A 19,604-nucleotide genomic window follows, 5' to 3' on the forward strand; every position below is an offset into this window, starting at 1 on the left:
CCCCTCTCTCTCCTGCTGGGTCCTCCTCTCCGTACCCCTCTCCCTCTCTCCTGCTGGGTCCTCCTCTCCGTACCCCTCTCTCTCCTGCTGGGTCCTCCTCTCCGTACCCCTCTCTCTCTCTCCTGCTGTGTCCTCCTCTCCGTACCCCTCTCTCTCCTGCTGTGTCCTCCTCTCCGTACCCCTCTCCCTCTCTCCTGCTGGGTCCTCCTCTCCGTACCCCTCTCTCTCCTGCTGTGTCCTCCTCTCCGTACCCCTCTCTCTCCTGCTGGATCCTCCTCTCCGTACCCCTATCTCTCCTGCTGTGTCCTCCTCTCCGTACCCCTCTCCCTCTCTCCTGCTGTGTCCTCCTCTCCGTACCCCTCTCCCTCTCTCCTGCTGTGTCCTCCTCTCCGTACCCCTCTCCCTCTCTCCTGCTGTGTCCTCCTCTCCGTACCCCTCTCTCTCCTGCTGGGTCCTCCTCTCCGTACCCCTCTCTCTCCTGCTGGGTCCTCCTCTCCGTACCCCTCTCTCTCCTGCTGTGTCCTCCTCTCCGTACCCCTCTCTCTCCTGCTGGGTCCTCCTCTCCGTACTCCTCTCCCTCTCTCCTGCTGGGTCCTCCTCTCTGTACCCCTCTCCCTCTCTCCTGCTGTGTCCTCCTCTCCGTACCCCTCTCCCTCTCTCCTGCTGGGTCCTCCTCTCCGTACCCCTCTCTCTCCTGCTGGGTCCTCCTCTCCGTACCCCTCTCTCTCCAGCTGGGTCCTCCTCTCCGTACCCCTCTCCCTCTCTCCTGCTGTGTCCTCCTCTCCGTACCCCTCTCTCTCCTGCTGTGTCCTCCTCTCCGTACCCCTCTCCCTCTCTCCTGCTGTGTCCTCCTCTCCGTACCCCTCTCCCTCTCTCCTGCTGTGTCCTCCTCTCCGTACCCCTCTCCCTCTCTCCTGCTGTGTCCTCCTCTCTGTACCCCTCTCCCTCTCTCCTGCTATGTCCTCCTCTCCGTACCCCTCTCCCTCTCTCCTGCTGGGTCCTCCTCTCCGTACCCCTCTCTCTCCTGCTGTGTCCTCCTCTCCGTACCCCTCTCTCTCCTGCTGGGTATTTCTTCAACCCCCCTCTCTCCTGCTGTCTTTCTCTCCATACCCCCCCTCTCTTTCTCTCTTCCCATCTTCCTCTCTCTCGAGCTGCCTCACTGTCTATCCAACTGTCTTTCTCAAACTTACTCTCCTTTGCTCTCTCGCTCTCTCCATTTTTCTCCTCCTCATCATCTATTTCTCTCACCCTCCCTCCTTTTCTTCTTTCTCTTTCTCTCCTCTATACTGACTTATTTTCCCGCCCTCTTTCTCCCTCCTCTTCCCTTTCCCCTTTCTCTCCCCCTTCATCTCTCATTCCCCCTCCCCTCTCCTTCCCTCCCTCGCTCCCTCTTTCTGTCCTTCTCTCCCCATGTCTCTCTCTGCATGAGGGGCGGTGAAATGTGTGTGCCTGTGTGTTTGTGTCTGAAAGTTTGGGGCTTTAATGAGTTCAACCAGCCTAGTAGAGAAGAGAAGTGCTGTCTAGAGACCAGTAGAGGAGGGAGGTGCTGGCAATAGACCAGTAGAGGAGGGAGGTGCTGGCAATAGACCAGTAGAGGAGGGAGGTGCTGGCAATAGACCAGTAGAGGAGAGAGGTGCTGGCTAGAGACCAGTAGAGGAGGGAGGTGCTGGCTAGAGACCAGTAGAGGAGGGAGGTGCTGGCTGGAGACCAGTAGAGGAGGGAGGTGCTGGCTGGAGACCAGTAGAGGAGGGAGGTGCTGGCTAGAGACTAGTAGAGGAGGGAGGTGCTGGCTAGAGACCAGTAGAGGAGGGAGGTGCTGGCTAGAGACCAGTAGAGGAGGGAGGTGCTGGCTGGAGACCAGTAGAGGAGGGAGGTGCTGGCTAGAGACCAGTAGAGGAGGGAGGTGCTGGCTAGAGACCAGTAGAGGAGGGAGGTGCTGGCTAGAGACCAGTAGAGGAGGGAGGTGCTGGCTTGAGACCAGTAGAGGAGGGAGGTGCTGGCAATAGACCAGTAGAGGAGGGAGGTGCTGGCTTGAGACCAGTAGAGGAGGGAGGTGCTGGCAATAGACCAGTAGAGGAGGGAGGTGCTGGCTAGAGACCAGTAGAGGAGAGGTGCTGGCAATAGACCAGTAGAGGGAGGTGCTGGCTAGAGACCAGTAGAGGAGGGAGGTGCTGGCTAGAGACCAGTAGAGGAGGGAGGTGCTGGCTAGAGACCAGTAGAGGAGGGAGGTGCTGGCTAGAGACCAGTAGAGGAGGGAGGTGCTGGCTAGAGACCAGTAGAGGAGGGAGGTGCTGGCTAGAGACCAGTAGAGGAGGGAGGTGCTGGCTAGAGACCAGTAGAGGAGGGAGGTGCTGGCTAGAGACCAGTAGAGGAGGGAGGTGCTGGCTAGAGACCAGTAGAGGAGGGAGGTGCTGGCTAGAGACCAGTAGAGGAGGGAGGTGCTGGCTAGAGACCAGTAGAGGAGGGAGGTGCTGGCTAGAGACCAGTAGAGTAGAGAGGTGCTGGCTGGAGACGAGTAGATGAGGGAGGTGCTGGCTAGAGACCAGTAGAGAAGGGAGGTGCTGGCTAGAGACCAGTAGAGGAGGGAGGTGCTGGCTAGAGACCAGTAGAGGAGGGAGGTGCTGGCAATAGACCAGTAGAGGAGGGAGGTGCTGGCTAGAGACCAGTAGAGGAGAGGTGCTGGCTAGAGACCAGTAGAGGAGGGAGATGCTGGCTGGAGACCAGCAGAGGAGGGAGGTGCTGGCTAGAGATCAGCAGAGGAGGGAGGTGCTGGCTAGAGACCAGCAGAGGAGGGAGGTGCTGGCTAGAGACCAGCAGAGGAGGGAGGTGCTGGCTAGTTGGTGGTACAGGCTCATAGCCCAGTAGATGAACCGGATGATTCCATTCATACATGTTTACCATGACCATATTATCTTCTCTTCCCCTAGAATGCAGCTCAGTTGTCTTAACCAACTGTAATAATGGAAATCAATCCCAACATGATAGTTCATCTGCATGCATACATTTGTGTGTTTTAATTGTAAATGAATGAATGCTGATGCAGGCAAGGAGGCAGGCAGGCAGGTAGGCTGATGCTCTTTAATCAGCTGCACCAGGAGACCTCCATAGCAACACACACACACAGAAACGCATAAACACACACACGCACACACACCGCCGAGCCTGATAAAAACTAAAAACTGGGCTCTCGCAAGCCAGCTCTCTCCCTCTCTGGCCCCGCCTCTCTCTCCCTCTCTGGCCCCGCCTCTCTCTCCCTCTCTGGCCCCGCCTCTCTCTCCCTCTCTGGCCCCGCCTCTCTCTCCCTCCCTCTCTGGCCCCGCCTCTCTCTCCCTCCCTCTCTGGCCCCGCCTCTCTCTCCCTCTCTGGCCCCTCCTCTCTCTCCCTCTCTGGCCCCTCCTCTCTCTCCCTCTCTCTCTGGCCCCGCCTCTCTCTCCCTCTCTGGCCCCTCCTCTCTCTCCCTCTCTCTCTGGCCCCGCCTCTCGCTCTGACCCCTTATATCTGCCTCTCTCTCTGACCCCACCTCTCTCTCCCTCTCTCTCTGGCCCCTTATATCTCCCTCTCTCTCTGACCCTGCCTCTCTCTCTCTCTCTCTCTGACCCACCTCTCTCTCTCTCTCTCTCTGACCCTGCCTCTCTCTCCCTCTCTCTCTGGCCCCTTATATCTCCCTCTCTCTCTGACCCTGCCTCTCTCTCTCTCTCTCTCTGACCCACCTCTCTCTCTCTCTCTCTCTGACCCCACCTCTCTCTCTCTCTCTCTCTGACCCCACCTCTCTCTCCCTCTCTATCTGGCCCCGTCTCTCTCTCCCTCTCTCTCTGGCCCCGCCTCTCTCTCTCTCTCTCTCTCTGACCCTGCCTCTCACTCTCTCTCTCCCTCTGACCCTGCCTCTCTCTCTCTCTCTCTCTGACCCCACCTCTCTCTCCCTCTCTATCTGGCCCCGCCTCTCTCTCCCTCTCTCTCTGGCCCCGCCTCTCTCTCCCTCTGGCCCCGCCTCTTTCTCCGTCACTCTCTGACCCCGCCTCTTTCTCCCTCTCTCTCTGACCCCGACTCTCTCTCCCTCTCTCTCTCTGACTTCGCCTCTCTCCCAATCACCGCCTCTCTTTCTCTCTCTCTCTGACCCCGCCTCTCTCTGACCCCGCCTCTCTCTCTCTCTCTCTGACCCCACCTCTCTCTCCCTCTCTCTCTGGCCCCGCCTCTCTCTCCCTCTCTGGCCCCGCCTCTCTCTCCCTCCCTCTCTGGCCCCGCCTCTCTCTCCCTCTCTGGCCCCGCCTCTCTCTCCCTCTCTCTCTGGCCCCGCCTCTCTCTCTCTCTCTGACCCTGCCTCTCTCTCTCTCTCTCTCTCTCTCTCTCTCTCTCTCTCTGACCCTGCCTCTCTCTCTCTCTCTCTCTGACCCCACCTCTCTCTCCCTCTCTATCGGGCCCCGCCTCTCTCTCCCTCTCTCTCTGGCCCCGCCTCTCTCTCCCTCTGGCCCCGCCTCTTTCTCCGTCACTCTCTGACCCCGCCTCTTTCTCCCTCTCTCTGACCCCGACTCTCTCTCCCTCTCTCTCTCTGACTTCGCCTCTCTCCCAATCACCGCCTCTCTTTCTCTCTCTCTCTGACCCCGCCTCTCTCTGACCCCGCCTCTCTCTCCCTCTCTCTCTCTGACCCCGCCTCTCTCTCCCTCTCTCTCTCTGACTTCGCCTCTCTCCCAATCACCGCCTCTCTCCCTCTCTCTCTCTGACCCCGCCTCTCTCCCTCTCTCTCTCTCTGACCCCGCCTCTCTCCCTCTCTCTCTCTCTCTGACCCCGCCTCTCTTGCTCTCTCTCTGACCCCGCCTCTCTCGCTCTCTCTCTGACCCCGCCTCTCTCTCCCTCTCTCTCTGACCCCGCCTCTCTTTCTCTCTCTCTGACCCTGCCTCTCTTTCTCTCTCTCTGACACCACCTCTCTCTGACCCCGCCTCTCTCTCCTCTCTCTCTGACCCCGCCTCTCTCTCTCTCTCTCTGACCGCGCCTCTCTTTCTCTCTCTCTCTGACCCCGCCTCTCTCTCTCTCTCTCTCTGACCGCGCCTCTCTTTCTCTCTCTCTCTCTCTGACCCCGCCTTTCTCTCCTCTCTCTCTGACCCCACCTCTCTCTCCCTCTCTATCTCTGACCCCGCTTCTCTCTCCCTCTCTCTCTGACCCCGCCTCTCTCTCCCTCTCTCTCTGACCCTCTCTCTATTTTTAGAATTGGAGGGCACACTTTATTATGCAGACCTGACATTTAGAGATACATAAATGTTTTCACATCCCAATTAAAAAACATCCCCCAATAAAAAGTGCACTTTTATTTCTGCACAGATACATATGCTGTAAACTCTTATAATATTCCACGTCATGGGTTTATTCAAACTAATTCATATCTAGTTTTTATTATTAGTTCGACACGTTCACAGTTAAAAGCTAAAAGCTCTCATATGGCAGGCAAAAATCCAACCAGGAAGTGGGAAATCTGAGGTTGGTCGTTTTTCAGCTCATTCCCTTTTGAAGATACAGTGGGATGTTGGTCATGTTGCACTTCCTAAGGCTTCCACTAGATGTCAACAGTCTTTAGAACCTTGTTTGATGCTTCTACTGTGGGGTGGGGCCGAATGACAGGGGAATGAGTCAGAGGTCTGGCAGAATGCCTTGAGCTCGTGACGCTCGTTCACGTGAGAGCGAGCTCTGTTCCATCGCAATTCTACAGACAAAGGAATTCTCCAGTTAGAACATTATTCATGTTTTATGTTAAAAACATCCTAAAGATTGACTCTATACATCGTTTGACATGTTTCTACGGACTGTAATGGAACGTTTTGACATTCCATCTTGCACCTAGTGAACACGCAACGTGAGTTTGGATTTGTTTACCAAACGCGCTAACAAAAGGAGCTATTAGAACATAAATGATGGACATTATCGAACAAAACAAACATTTTTGTGCATTCTGTGAAGATCATCAAAGGTAAGTGAGTATTTATAATGTTATTTCTGACTTCTGTTGACTGCAAAATATGACGGATATCTTTTTGGCTTGTTTGGGCGCCGTACTCAGATTATTGCATGGTTTGCTTTTTCTGTAAAGCTTTTTTGAAATCTGACACAGCGGTTGCATTAAGGAGAAGTGTATCTAAAGTTCCATGTATAACACTTGTATTTTCATCAACATTTATGATGAGTATTTCTGTGAATTGATGTGGCTCTCTGCAATATCACCGGATGTTTTTGTAACTACTGAACATAATGCGCCAATGTATAATGAGATGTTTTTAAATATAAATATGAACTTTATCAAACAAAACATACATGTATTGTGTAACATGAAGTCATATGAGTGTCATCTGATGAAGATGATCAAAGGTTAGTGATTCATTCTATCTCTGTTTCTGATTTTTGTGACTCCTCTCTTTGGCTGGAAAAATGGCTGTATTTTTCGGTGACTTGGCTCTGACCTAACATAATTGTTTGTGGTGCTTTCACTGTAAAGCCTTTTTGACATCGGACATTGCGGTGTGATTAACAAGAAGTGTATTTTTAAAATGGTATGAAATACATGTATGTTTGAGGAATTTTAATTATGAGATTTCTGTTGTTTGAATTTGGCGCCCTGCACTTTCACTGGCTGTTGTCATATCGATCCTGTTAACGGGATCTCAGCTCTAAGAAGTTTGAACTAAATATGTATAATATTTACAGGTCTCAGACTATGCTTCCATTATGCCATTTGATTAATCAGGATCCCCATTAGCCAATGGCAACAGCTCGTTTGACTGGGGCCCAACTCATACCGCAATAGACATTACAGAAAATACTTAATAACATGCATACATTTAAAAATGTGTGTGTGTGTGTGTGCTAGATCAACCCTCAGTATTTGTCTGGATCTGTCTCTCTTTATCTGTCAGCTATCTCCCCCCATCAGGCTCACTTGGGCCCTCTGTGGTGGGGCAGTGAACCTACAGCCAGCCCCTGTACATGACTGACTATTGTACTGTCTGACTGTGGGGTCTGGAGTGGGCCAGCCAGCATGGTATTGTACTGTCTGACTGTGGGGTCTGGAGCGGGCCAGCCAGCATGGTATTGTACTGTCTGACTGTGGGGTCTGGAGCGGGCCAGCCAGCGTGGTATTGTACTGTCTGACTGTGGGGTCTGGAGCGGGCCAGCCAGCATGGTATTGTACTGTCTGACTGTGGGGTCTGGAGCGGGCCAGCCAGCATGGTATTGTACTGTCTGACTGTGGGGTCTGGAGCGGGCCAGCCAGCATGTTATTGTACTGTCTGACTGTGGGGTCTGGAGCGGGCCAGCCAGCATGGTATTGTATTGTCTGGAGCGGGTCAGCCAGCATGGTATTGTACTGTCTGACTGTGGGGTCTGGAGCGGGCCAGCCAGCATGGTATTGTACTGTCTGACTGTGGGGTCTGGAGCGGGCCAGCCAGCATGGTATTGTACTGTCTGACTGTGGGGTCTGGAGCGGGCCAGCCAGCGTGGTATTGTTCTGTCTGGAGCGGGCCAGCCAGCATGGTATTGTACTGTCTGACTGTTGGGTCTGGAGCGGGCCAGCCAGCATGGTATTGTACTGTCTGACTGTGGGGTCTGGAGCGGGCCAGCCAGCGTAGTATTGTACTGTCTGGAGCGGGCCAGCCAGCGTGGTATTGTACTGTCTGACTGTGGGGTCTGGAGCGGGCCAGCCAGCGTGGTATTGTACTGTCTGACTGTGGGGTCTGGAGCGGGCCAGCCAGCATGGTATTGTACTGTCTGACTGTGGGGTCTGGAGCGGGCCAGCCAGCATGGTATTGTACTGTCTGACTGTGGGGTCTGGAGCGGGCCAGCCAGCGTGGTATTGTACTGTCTGACTGTGGGGTCTGGAGCGGGCCAGCCAGCATGGTATTGTACTGTCTGACTGTGGGGTCTGGAGCGGGCCAGCCAGCATGTTATTGTACTGTCTGACTGTGGGGTCTGGAGCGGGCCAGCCAGCATGGTATTGTATTGTCTGGAGCGGGTCAGCCAGCATGGTATTGTACTGTCTGACTGTGGGGTCTGGAGCGGGCCAGCCAGCATGGTATTGTACTGTCTGACTGTGGGGTCTGGAGCGGGCCAGCCAGCATGGTATTGTACTGTCTGACTGTGGGGTCTGGAGCGGGCCAGCCAGCGTGGTATTGTTCTGTCTGGAGCGGGCCAGCCAGCATGGTATTGTACTGTCTGACTGTTGGGTCTGGAGCGGGCCAGCCAGCATGGTATTGTACTGTCTGACTGTGGGGTCTGGAGCGGGCCAGCCAGCGTGGTATTGTACTGTCTGGAGCGGGCCAGCCAGCGTGGTATTGTACTGTCTGACTGTGGGGTCTGGAGCGGGCCAGCCAGCGTGGTATTGTACTGTCTGACTGTGGGGTCTGGAGCGGGCCAGCCAGCGTGGTATTGTACTGTCTGACTGTGGGGTCTGGAGCGGGCCAGCCAGCATGGTATTGTACTGTCTGGAGCGGGCCAGCCAGCGTGGTATTGTACTGTCTGGAGCGGGCCAGCCAGCGTGGTATTGTACTGTCTGGAGCGGGCCAGCCAGCGTGGTATTGTACTGTCTGGAGCGGGCCAGCCAGCGTGGTATTGTACTGTCTGGAGCGGGCCAGCCAGCGTTGTACTGTCTGGATTGTTGTACTGTCTGGAGCGGGCCAGCCAGCGTGGTATTGTACTGTCTGGAGCGGGCCAGCCAGCGTGGTATTGTACTGTCTGGAGCGGGCCAGCCAGCGTGGTATTGTACTGTCTGGAGCGGGCCAGCCAGCGTGGTATTGTACTGTCTGGAGCGGGCCAGCCAGCGTGGTATTGTACTGTCTGGAGCGGGCCAGCCAGCGTGGTATTGTACTGTCTGGAGCGGGCCAGCCATTGTACTGTCTGTGGTATTGTACTGTCTGGAGCGGGCCAGCCAGCGTGGTATTGTACTGTCTGGAGCGGGCCAGCCAGCGTGGTATTGTACTGTCTGGAGTTTCTATTCATGGCCATGCCAGCAGTGGATGAGGGATGGTGAGAGCTGAACTGTCTGGTAGTGGGCCAGCCATGCATGGATGAGGGATTGTGAACTGTTGTGATGTAGTGGGCCAGCCAGCGTGGTGGATGAGGGATGTACTGTCTGGAGCGGGCCAGCCAGCTGAACTGGAGTTGTGATGTAGGGATTCACAGCCAGAGAGGGATGTAATGAGAGCAAACTATCTGTTGGACACCTGTTTCTATTCATGATGAGGGATGGTAATGAGAGCTGAACTGGAGTTGTGATGTAGTGGATGAGGGATGGTAATGAGAGCTGAACTGGAGTTGTGATGTAGTGGATGAGGGATGGTAATGAGAGCTGAACTGGAGTTGTGATGTAGTGGATGAGGGATGGTAATGAGATCTGAACTGGAGTTGTGATGTCGTGGATGAGGGAGTTTCTGTGTGATGTCTGTTTCTCTGAGGTTGTGTGTGATGTCTGTCTCTCTGAGGTTGTGTGTGATGTCTGTCTCTCTGAGGTTGTGTGTGATGTCTGTCTCTCTGAGGTTGTGTGTGATGTCTGTTTCTCTGAGGTTGTGTGTGATGTCTGTTTCTCTGAGGTTGTGTGTGATGTCTGTCTCTCTGAGGTTGATGTCTGTCTCTCTGAGGTTGTGTCTGTCTCTCTGAGGTTGTGTGTGATGTCTGTCTCTCTGAGGTTGTGTGTGATGTCTGTCTGTCTCTCTGAGGTTGTGTGTGATGTCTGTCTCTCTGAGGTTGTGTGTGATGTCTGTCTCTCTGAGGTTGTGTGTGATGTCTGTCTCTCTGAGGTTGTGTGTGATGTCTGTCTCTCTGAGGTTGTGTGTGATGTCTGTCTCTCTGAGGTTGTGTGTGATGTCTGTCTCTCTGAGGTTGTGTGTGATGTCTGTCTCTCTGAGGTTGTGTGTGATGTCTGTCTCTCTGAGGTTGTGTGTGCTGGAACAGCTAGGTTAGTGGTGGAACAGGCTAATGGCTGTCTCTCTCTCTCGCTCTCATTCTGTTCTCTCTGTTGTCTCTCTGTCTCTTACTTTCTCTCAATTCAATTTCAATTTAAGGGCTTTATATGTATGGGAAATATATGTTAACATTGACAAATCAAGTGAAGTAGATAATAAAGAAACACTTTTCCCTGCCTCTCTCTGTGTGTTCCAGTGGGCACCCCCTACTACATGTCTCCAGAAAGAATACATGAAAACGGATACAACTTCAAATCTGACATCTGGTCGCTAGGCTGCCTGCTCTACGAGGTAACCTATATGATACACATTTACTGTACACACACAGACAGATTTGTGAGCTAAAGGTGGATAGGAGAGCTGCAGTGTGTTTGAAGCTAACAGAGACCTCCCAGTGACATATCCATGTGGTTCAGATCAACTGGGTGGATATGATACTGACCAGTTAGATTACTCTGTAGACGAATCACTTCCACCTTACAGATCAGACTGACCAGTTAGATTACTCTGTAGACGAACCACTTCCACCTTACAGATCAGACTGACCAGTTAGATTACTCTGTAGACGAACCACTTCCACCTTACAGATCAGACTGACCAGTTGGATTACTCTGTAGATGAACCACTTCCACCTTACAGATCAGACTGGAGAGAGAGGTGGGGGGGAGCGAGTGAGCGAGAGGATGGTGGAGAGAGGCAGAGTGAAATATATGGGTTGAGCCAGGCAGAGAGAGAGATACGGGGTGAGGTTGGAGAGTGAGAGATCGGGGGAGAGAGAAATGGGATGGAGAGAGAAGAGAGGGGGTGGGGAGAGAGAGGCAGCGAGAGCGATACGGGGAGAGGATGTGGGAGGAGGAGGAGGAGGAGGAGGAGGAGGGAGAAGGGGGAGGATGGGAAGAGAGAGTGGGAGAAAGAGTGTGAGTATGTAGCTGGCCTGTGGTGTGTTGTGTGATATTATCTGGCCTTTCTAAACAAGCATCACACACACCCACTCTGCTCCCATTGATCTGAAAACACTATTCAGTGTGTGTATATATGAAGGTCTGACAGGTGTGTGCATTGGAGGTTGGATGATGGCTGTATGGATGATGGCTGTATGGATGATGGCTGTATGGCTGTATGGATGATGGCTGTATGGATGATGGAGTATGGATTAGAGGTTGACCGATTATGATTTTTCAATGCCGATACCGATTAAGCCGATACCGATTTAGCCGATACCGATTAATCGGTCGATTTAAAAAAATATTGTAATAATGACAATTACAACAATACTGAATGAACACTTATTTTAACACTAATATAATACATCAATAAAATCCATTTAGCCTCAAATAAATAATGAAACATGTTCAATTTGGTTTAAATAATGCAAAAACAAAGTGTTGGAGAAGAAAGTAAAAGTGCAATATGTGCCATGTAAAAAAGCTAACGTTTAAGTTCCTTGCTCAGAACATGAGAACATATGAAAGCTGGTGGTTCCTTTTAACATGATTCTTCAATATTCCCAGGTAAGAAGTTTTAGGTTGTAGTTATTATAGGAATTATAGGACTATTTCTCTCTATACCATTTGTATTTCATTAACCTTTGACTATTGGATGTTCTTATAGGCACTTTAGTATTGCCAGTGTAACAGTATAGCCTCCATCCCTCTCCTCGCACCTCAATGACAACAGCCACCCTCGAAGCAGCGTTACCCATGCAGAGCAAGGGGAACAACCACTCGAAGTCTCAGAGCGAATGACATTTGAAACGCTATTAGCACTCACCCTGCTAACTAGCTAGCCATTTCACATCGGTTAAACCAGCCTCATCTCGGGAGTTGATAGGCTTGAAGTCATAAACAGCTGTTGGCAAACGTATGAACGTGCTGTTTGAATGAATGCTGACGAGCCTGCTACTGCCTACCACCGCTCAGTCACACTGCTCTATCAAATCATAGACTTCGTTATAACATGATAACACACAGAAATACGAGCCGTAGGTCATTAATATGGTCGAATCCGGAAACTCTCATCTCGAAAACAAGACGTTTATTCTTTCAGTGAAATACGGAACCATTCCGTATTTGATCTAACGGGTGGCATCCATAAATCTAAATATTCCTGTTACATTGCACAACCTTCAATGTTATGTCATAATTACGTAAAATTCTGGCAAATTAGGCGGCCCAAACTGTTGCTTGATTGTTTTTTATAAGATAAGTTTAATGCTAGCTAGCAACTTACCTTGGCTTACTGCATTTGCGTAAAAGGCAGGCTCCTCGTGGAGTGCAATGAAAGGCAGGTGGTTAGAGCGTTGGACAAGTTAACTGTAAGGTTGCAAGATTGAATCCCTGAGCTGACAAGGTAAAAATCTGTCGTTCTGCCCCTGAACAAGGAAGTTAACCCACCGTTCCTAGGCCGTCATTGAAAATAAGAATGTGTTCTTAACTGACTTGCATAGTTAAATAAAGATTAAATAAAGGTGTAAAAAATATATATATTTAGTTTTTTATGTATTTTTTAATCGGCCAAATCGGTGTCCAAAAATACAGATGAAAACTTGAAATCAGCCCTAATTTATCGGCAGTTCCGATTAATCGGTCGACTTCTAGTATGGATGTTGCCCGTATGGATGTTGCCCGTATGGATGTTGGCTGTTTGGATGTTGGCTGTTTGGATGTCTGTGAGGGTCAACACGTGGTGTGTGTGCTTTAGGACTGTGTTTGAGAGAACATGAATATTTCAGTGTTCATCCTGGGTTGCTCGATGGGTGAGAGAGACAAACCCATCAATACCTGGCTGCATCTCCTATTCTGTTTGATTGAGGCGTGTGTGTGATGAGGTCTCTATTTCCACATTACGTCACCTGACCCGGTCCACCTCCGGTGTCGTGGTAATGGGATGATGCTTGGGTGGGCACGGCAACAGCAGGTTGGGCATGTGTAGGTTGATATGTCGTTCTTACCGCACCCCCGGCCCAGACCCGTGTGTGTAGTATTGTAATAGTAACAGTAATAGTGCTGCAATGTCCTGAACCCTATGTAGCTTTATAACCCTACAGTACAGTTGAAGTCCGATGTTTACATACACCTAAGCCAAATACATTTAAACTCAGTTTTTCACAATTCCTGACATTTAATCCAAGTAAAAATTCCCTGTTTTAGGTCAGTTAGGATCACCACTTTATTTTAAGAATGTGAAATGTCAGAATAATAGTAGAGAGAGTGAATTATTTCAGCTTGTATTTCTTTCATCACATTCCCAATGGGTCAGAAGTTTACATACACTTAATTAGTACTTGGTAGCATTGCCTTTAAATGGTTTAACTTGGGTCAAAAGTTTCGGCCTTCTACAAGTTTCCCACAATAAGTTGGGTGAACTTTGGCCCATTCCTCCTGACAGAGCTGGTGTAACTGAGTCAGGTTTGTAGGCCTCCTTGTTCGCACATGCTTTTTCAGTTCTGCCCATAAATGTTCTATAGGATTGAGGTCAAGGCTTTGTGATGGCCACTCTAATACCTTGACTTTGTTGTCCTTAAGCAATTTTGCCACAACTTTGGAGGTGTGCTTGGGGTTATTTTCCATTTGGAAGAGCCATTTGCGTCCAAGCTTTAACTTCCTGACTGACGTCTTGAGATGCTGCTTCAATATATCCACATCATTTCCCCTCCTCATGACGCCATCTATTTTGTGAAGTGCACCAGTCCCTCCTGAAGCAAAGTACCCCCACAACATGATGCTGCCACCCCCGTACTTCACAGTTGGGATGGTGCTCTTTGACTTGCAAGCCTCCCCCTTTTTCCTCCAAACATAACGATGGCTATTATGACCAAACATATCTATTTTTGTTTCATCAGCCCAGAGGACATTTCTCCAAAAAGTACTATCTTTGTCCCCAGTTGCAAACCGTAGTCTGGCTTTTTTATGGCGGTTTTTGAGAAGTGGCTTCTTCCTTGCTGAGTGGTCCTTCAGGTTATGTAGATATAGGACTCATTTTACTGTGGATATAGATACTTTTGTACCTGTTTCCTCCAGAATCTTCACAAGGTCCTTTGCTGTTATTCTGGGATTGATTTGCACTTTTCGCACCAAAATACGTTAATCTCTAGGAGACAGAACGCGTCTCTTTCCTGAGCGGTATGACGGCTGCGTGGTCCCATGGTGTTTATACTTGCGTACTATTGTTTCTACAGATGAACATGGTACCTTCAGGCATTTGGAAATTGCTCCCAAGGATGAATCAGACTTGTGGTCTACAATTATTTTTCTGAGGTCTTGGCTGATATCTTTTGATTTTCCCATGATGTCAAGTAAAGAGGCACTGAGTTTGAAGGTAGGCCTTGAAATACATCCACAGGTACACCTCCAATTGACTCAAATTATGTCAATTAGCCTATCAGAAGCTTCTAAAGCCATGACATAATTTTCTGAAATTGTCCAAGCTTTTTAAAGGCACAGTCAACTTAGTCTATGTAAACTTCTGACCCACTGGAATTGTGATACAGTGAATGATAAGTGAAATAATCTGAAATAAACAATTGTTGGAAATATGCACAAAGTAGATATCCTAACCACCTTGCCAAAACTATAGTTTGTAAGCAATACATTTGTGGAGTGGTTGAAAAACAAGTTTTAATAACTCCAACCTAGTGTATGTAAACTTCTGACTTCAACTTTATATACAGTGCCCTCCATAATTGTTTGGACTGTGAAGCATTTATTCTTGTTTTGGCTTGATACTTCAAAAGTTTGGATTTGATCAGAAATCTAATTTTCTCTCAAATGTTGCGCTCAGATTTGTTTACATCCCTGTTAGTGAGCATTTCTCCTTTACCACACCTAACTCCAGTCAAGATCCTGGTGAGGACGTCAAGCAAGATTAGGTTTCCGGAGATGGTTTCTGACAGTTTGTGCAGAAATTGTGTTGATTGTACAAACCTACAGTTTCATCTGCTGTCCGGGTGGCTGGTCTCAAATGAACCCGTAGGTGAAGAAGCCGGATGTGGGCTGGGCTGGCGTGGTTACACGTGGTCTGCGGTTGTGAGGCCGGTTGGACATACTGCCAAATTTTCTAAAATGACATTAGATGCGGCTTATGGTAGAGGTATTCCTGCTTGATATGCATATCAAGAAGCTGATTAAACATCAGTATCATTCCACAGGTGCACCTGGTGCTGGGGACAATAAAAGGCCACTCTAAAATGTGCAGTTTAGTCACACAACACAATGCCACAGATGTCTCAAGTTTTGAGGGAGTGTGCAATTGGCATGCTGACTATAACCATGTATAGCTTTATAACCGTATATAGCTGTATTCCCCTATAGCTTTATAACCAGGTATAGCTTTATAACCGTATATAGCTGTATTCCCCTATAGCTTTATAACCATGTATAGCTTTATAACCGTATATAGCTGTATTCCCTATAGCTGTATTCCCCTATATAGCTGTATTCCCCTATAGCTTTATAACCATGTATAGCTTTATAACCGTATATAGCTTAATGCCCCTATAGCTTTATAACCATGTATAGCTTTATAACCGTATATAGCTTAATACCCCTATAGCTGTATTTCCCTATATAGCTGTATTCCCCTATAGCTTTATAACCATGTATAGCTTTATAACCGTATATAGCTGTATTCCCCTATAGCTTTATAACCATATAGCTTTATAACCGTATAGCTTTATAACCGTATAGCTTTATAACCATATAGCTTTATAACCATATAGCTTTATAACCGTATATAGCTGTATTCCCCTATAGCTTTATAACCATGTATAGCTTTATAACTGTATAGCTTTATAACCATGTATAGCTTTATAACCGTATAGCTTTATAACCGTATAGCTTTATAACCGTATAGCTTTATAACCGTATAGCTTTATAACCACGTATAGCTTTATAACCACGTATAGCTTTATAACCGTATAGCTTTATAACCGTATAGCTTTATAACCGTATAGCTTTATAACCGTATAGCTTTATAACCATGTATAGCTTTATAACCGTACAGCTTTATAACCGTACAGCTTTATAACCGTACAGCTTTATAACCGTACAGCTTTATAACCGTATAGCTTTATAACCGTATAGCTTTATAACCGTATAGCTTTATAACCGTATAGCTTTATAACCATGTATAGCTTTATAACCGTATAGCTTTATAACCGTATAGCTTTATAACCGTATAGCTTAATGCTCCTGGATGTTTGACCTTATAATAAAAGATGAGAACATGCGTCCTTAAAGGCATCTATATACTGTAGCTCTGCTGTGAAAACGCTTACATTTTTAGTTCATTTCACACTTTTAACATCTAATTAAAAATGTGTCACATAGTATGCCAGTGTTATCCACTGAGCATTACCTTGGTGCCTTCTCTTCCTACTGCTGGCCCTACTGTCATAGTTTAATCTGATAGCTTAGTGAATTAATTTGTGTGTATGTGCCTACACACACATTCTCTCTCTTAGGTCGGCATGAATTAATACACCACATTATATCACATTAACAGACATAAAATAGCGTCTAACTTTGTTTTCCCTCATAATTTGTCATGCGCAAAGACTGAAGAAAGAAAGGGGAGGGCTGATTCCATCTGAAAGGCTGTTCTATACAACAGGGGAGGGAGGGCTGATTCTATCTGAAAGGCTGTTCTATACAACAGGGGAGGGCTGATTCTATCTGAAAGGCTGTTCTATACAACAGGGGAGGGCTGATTCTATCTGAAAGGCTGTTCTATACAACAGGGGAGGGCTGATTCTATCTGAAAGGCTGTTCTATACAACAGGGGAGGGCTGAGTCTATCTGAAAGGCTGTTCTATACAACAAGGGAGGGCTGAGTCTATCTGAAAGGCTGTTCTATACAACAGGGGAGGGCTGATTCTATCTGAAAGGCTGTTCTATACAACAGGGGAGGGCTGAGTCTATCTGAAAGGCTGTTCTATACAACAGGGGAGGGCTGATTCTATCTGAAAGGCTGTTCTATACAACAGGGGAGGGCTAATTCTATCTGAAAGGCTGTTCTATACAACAGGGGAGGGCTGATTCTATCTGAAAGGCTGTTCTATACAACAGGGGAGGGCTGATTCTATCTGAACGGCTGTTCTATACAACGGGGGAGGGCTGATTCCATCTGAAAGGCTCTTCTATACAACAGGGGAGGGAGGGCTGATTCTATCTGAAAGGCTGTTCTATACAACAGGGGAGGGCTGATTCCATCTGAAAGGCTCTTCTATACAACAGGGGAGGGAGGGCTGATTCTATCTGAAAGGCTGTTCTATACAACAGGGGAGGGCTGATTCCATCTGAAAGGCTCTTCTATACAACAGGGGAGGGAGGGCTGATTCTATCTGAAAGGCTGTTCTATACAACAGGGGAGGGCTGATTCCATCTGAGAGGCTGTTCTATACAACAGGGGAGGGAGGGTTGATTCCATCTGAGAGGCTGTTCTATACAACAGGGGAGGGAGGGCTGATTCCATCTGAAAGACTGTTCTATACAACAGGGGAGGGATGATTCTATCTGAAAGGCTGTTCTATACAACAGGGGATGGAGGGCTGATTCTATCTGAAAGGCTGTTCTATACAACAGGGGAGGGCTGATTCTATCTGAAAGGCTGTTCTATACAACAGGGGAGGGCTGATTCTATCTGAAAGGCTGTTCTATACAACAGGGGAGGGCTGATTCTATCTGAAAGGCTGTTCTATACAACAGGGGAGGGCTGATTCCATCTGAAAGGCTGTTCTATACAACAGGGGAGGGAGGGCTGATTCTATCTGAAAGGCTGTTCTATACAACAGGGGAGGGCTGATTCCATCTGAAAGGCTGTTCTATACAACAGGGGAGGGAGGGATGATTCTATCTGAAAGGCTGTTCTATACAACAGGGGAGGGCTGATTCTATCTGAAAGGCTGTTCTATACAACAGGGGAGGGCTGATTCTATCTGAAAGGCTGTTCTATACAACAGGGGAGGGCTGATTCTATCTGAAAGGCTGTTCTATACAACAGGGGAGGGCTGATTCTATCTGAAAGGCTGTTCTATACAACGGGAGGGCTGATTCTATCTGAAAGGCTGTTCTATACAACAGGGAGGGCTGATTCTATCTGAAAGGCTGTTCTATACAACAGGGGAGGGCTGATTCTATCTGAAAGGCTGTTCTATACAACAGGGGAGGGCTGATTCTATCTGAAAGGCTGTTCTATACAACAGGGAGGGAGGGCTGATTCTATCTGAAAGGCTGTTCTATACAACAGGGGAGGGATGATTCCATCTGAGAGGCTGTTCTATACAACAGGGGAGGGCTGATTCTATCTGAAAGGGTGTTCTATACAACAGGGGAGGGCTGATTCTATCTGAAAGGCTGTTCTATACAACAGGGGAGGGCTGATTCTATCTGAAAGGCTGTTCTATACAACAGGGGAGGGAGGGCTGATTCCATCTGGAAGGCTGTTCTATACAACAGGGGAGTGTGATTCTATCTGAAAGGCTGTTCTATACAACAGGGGAGGGCTGATTCTATCTGGAAGGCTGTTCTATACAACAGGGGAGTGTAATTCTATCTGAAAGGCTGTTCTATACAACAGGGGAGTGTGATTCTATCTGAAAGGCTGTTCTATACAACAGGGGAGTGTGATTCTATCTGAAAGGCTGTTCTATACAACAGGGGAGTGTGATTCTATCTGAAAGGCTGTTCTATACAACAGGGGAGGGCTGATTCTATCTGGAAGGCTGTTCTATACAACAGGGGAGGGCTGATTCTATCTGAAAGGCTGTTCTATACAACAGGGGAGGGATGATTCTATCTGAAAGGCTGTTCTCTACAACAGGGGAGGGCTGATTCCATCTGAGAGGCTGTTCTATACAACAGGGGAGGGCTGATTCCATCTGAAAGGCTGTTCTATACAACAGGGGAGGGAGGGCTGATTCTATCTGAAAGGCTGTTCTATACAACAGGGGAGGGCTGATTCCATCTGAAAGGCTGTTCTATACAACAGGGGAGGGAGGGCTGATTCTATCTGAAAGGCTGTTCTATACAACAGGGGAGGGCTGATTCCATCTGAGAGGCTGTTCTATACAACAGGGGAGGGAGGGTTGATTCCGTCTGACAGGCTGTTCTATACAACAGGGGAGGGCTGATTCTATCTGAAAGGCTGTTCTATACAACAGGGGAGGGCTGATTCCATCTGAAAGGCTGTTCTATACAACAGGGGAGGGAGGGCTGATTCCATCTGAGAGGCTGTTCTATACAACAGGGGAGGGCTGATTCCATCTGGAAGGCTGTTATCTACAACAGGGGAGGGATGATTCTATCTGAAAGGCTGTTCTATACAACAGGGGAGGGCTGATTCCATCTGAGAGGCTGTTCTATACAACAGGGGAGGGCTGATTCCATCTGGAAGGCTGTTATCTACAACAGGGGAGGGCTGATTCCATCTGAGAGGCTGTTCTATACAACAGGGGAGGGCTGATTCTATCTGAAAGGCTGTTCTATACAACAGGGAGGGAGGGCTGATTCCATCTGAGAGGCTGTTCTATACAACAGGGGAGGGCTGATTCCATCTGGAAGGCTGTTCTATACAACAGGGGAGTGTGATTCTATCTGAAAGGCTGTTCTATACAACAGGGGAGGGCTGATTCCATCTGAAAGGCTGTTCTATACAACAGGGGGGAGGGCTGAT

The 19,604-nt window shown here is 48.7% G+C and overlaps 1 protein-coding gene across 2 annotated transcripts in view; it reads left to right on the top strand.

Moving 5' to 3' along the window:
* Positions 1–19,604, top strand: part of LOC123996601 (serine/threonine-protein kinase Nek7) — a 147,032-nt gene that overhangs the window by 97,279 nt on the left and 30,149 nt on the right. For both annotated transcript variants that reach the window (XM_046300094.1, XM_046300095.1), the window contains one exon: positions 10,132–10,226. In XM_046300094.1, coding sequence (XP_046156050.1) covers positions 10,132–10,226 — 95 coding nt within the window. The remainder of the gene's footprint in view (positions 1–10,131; positions 10,227–19,604) is intronic.

This window comes from Oncorhynchus gorbuscha, linkage group LG15 (genome assembly GCF_021184085.1).
Source record: "Oncorhynchus gorbuscha isolate QuinsamMale2020 ecotype Even-year linkage group LG15, OgorEven_v1.0, whole genome shotgun sequence".
NCBI lineage: Eukaryota > Metazoa > Chordata > Actinopteri > Salmoniformes > Salmonidae > Oncorhynchus > Oncorhynchus gorbuscha.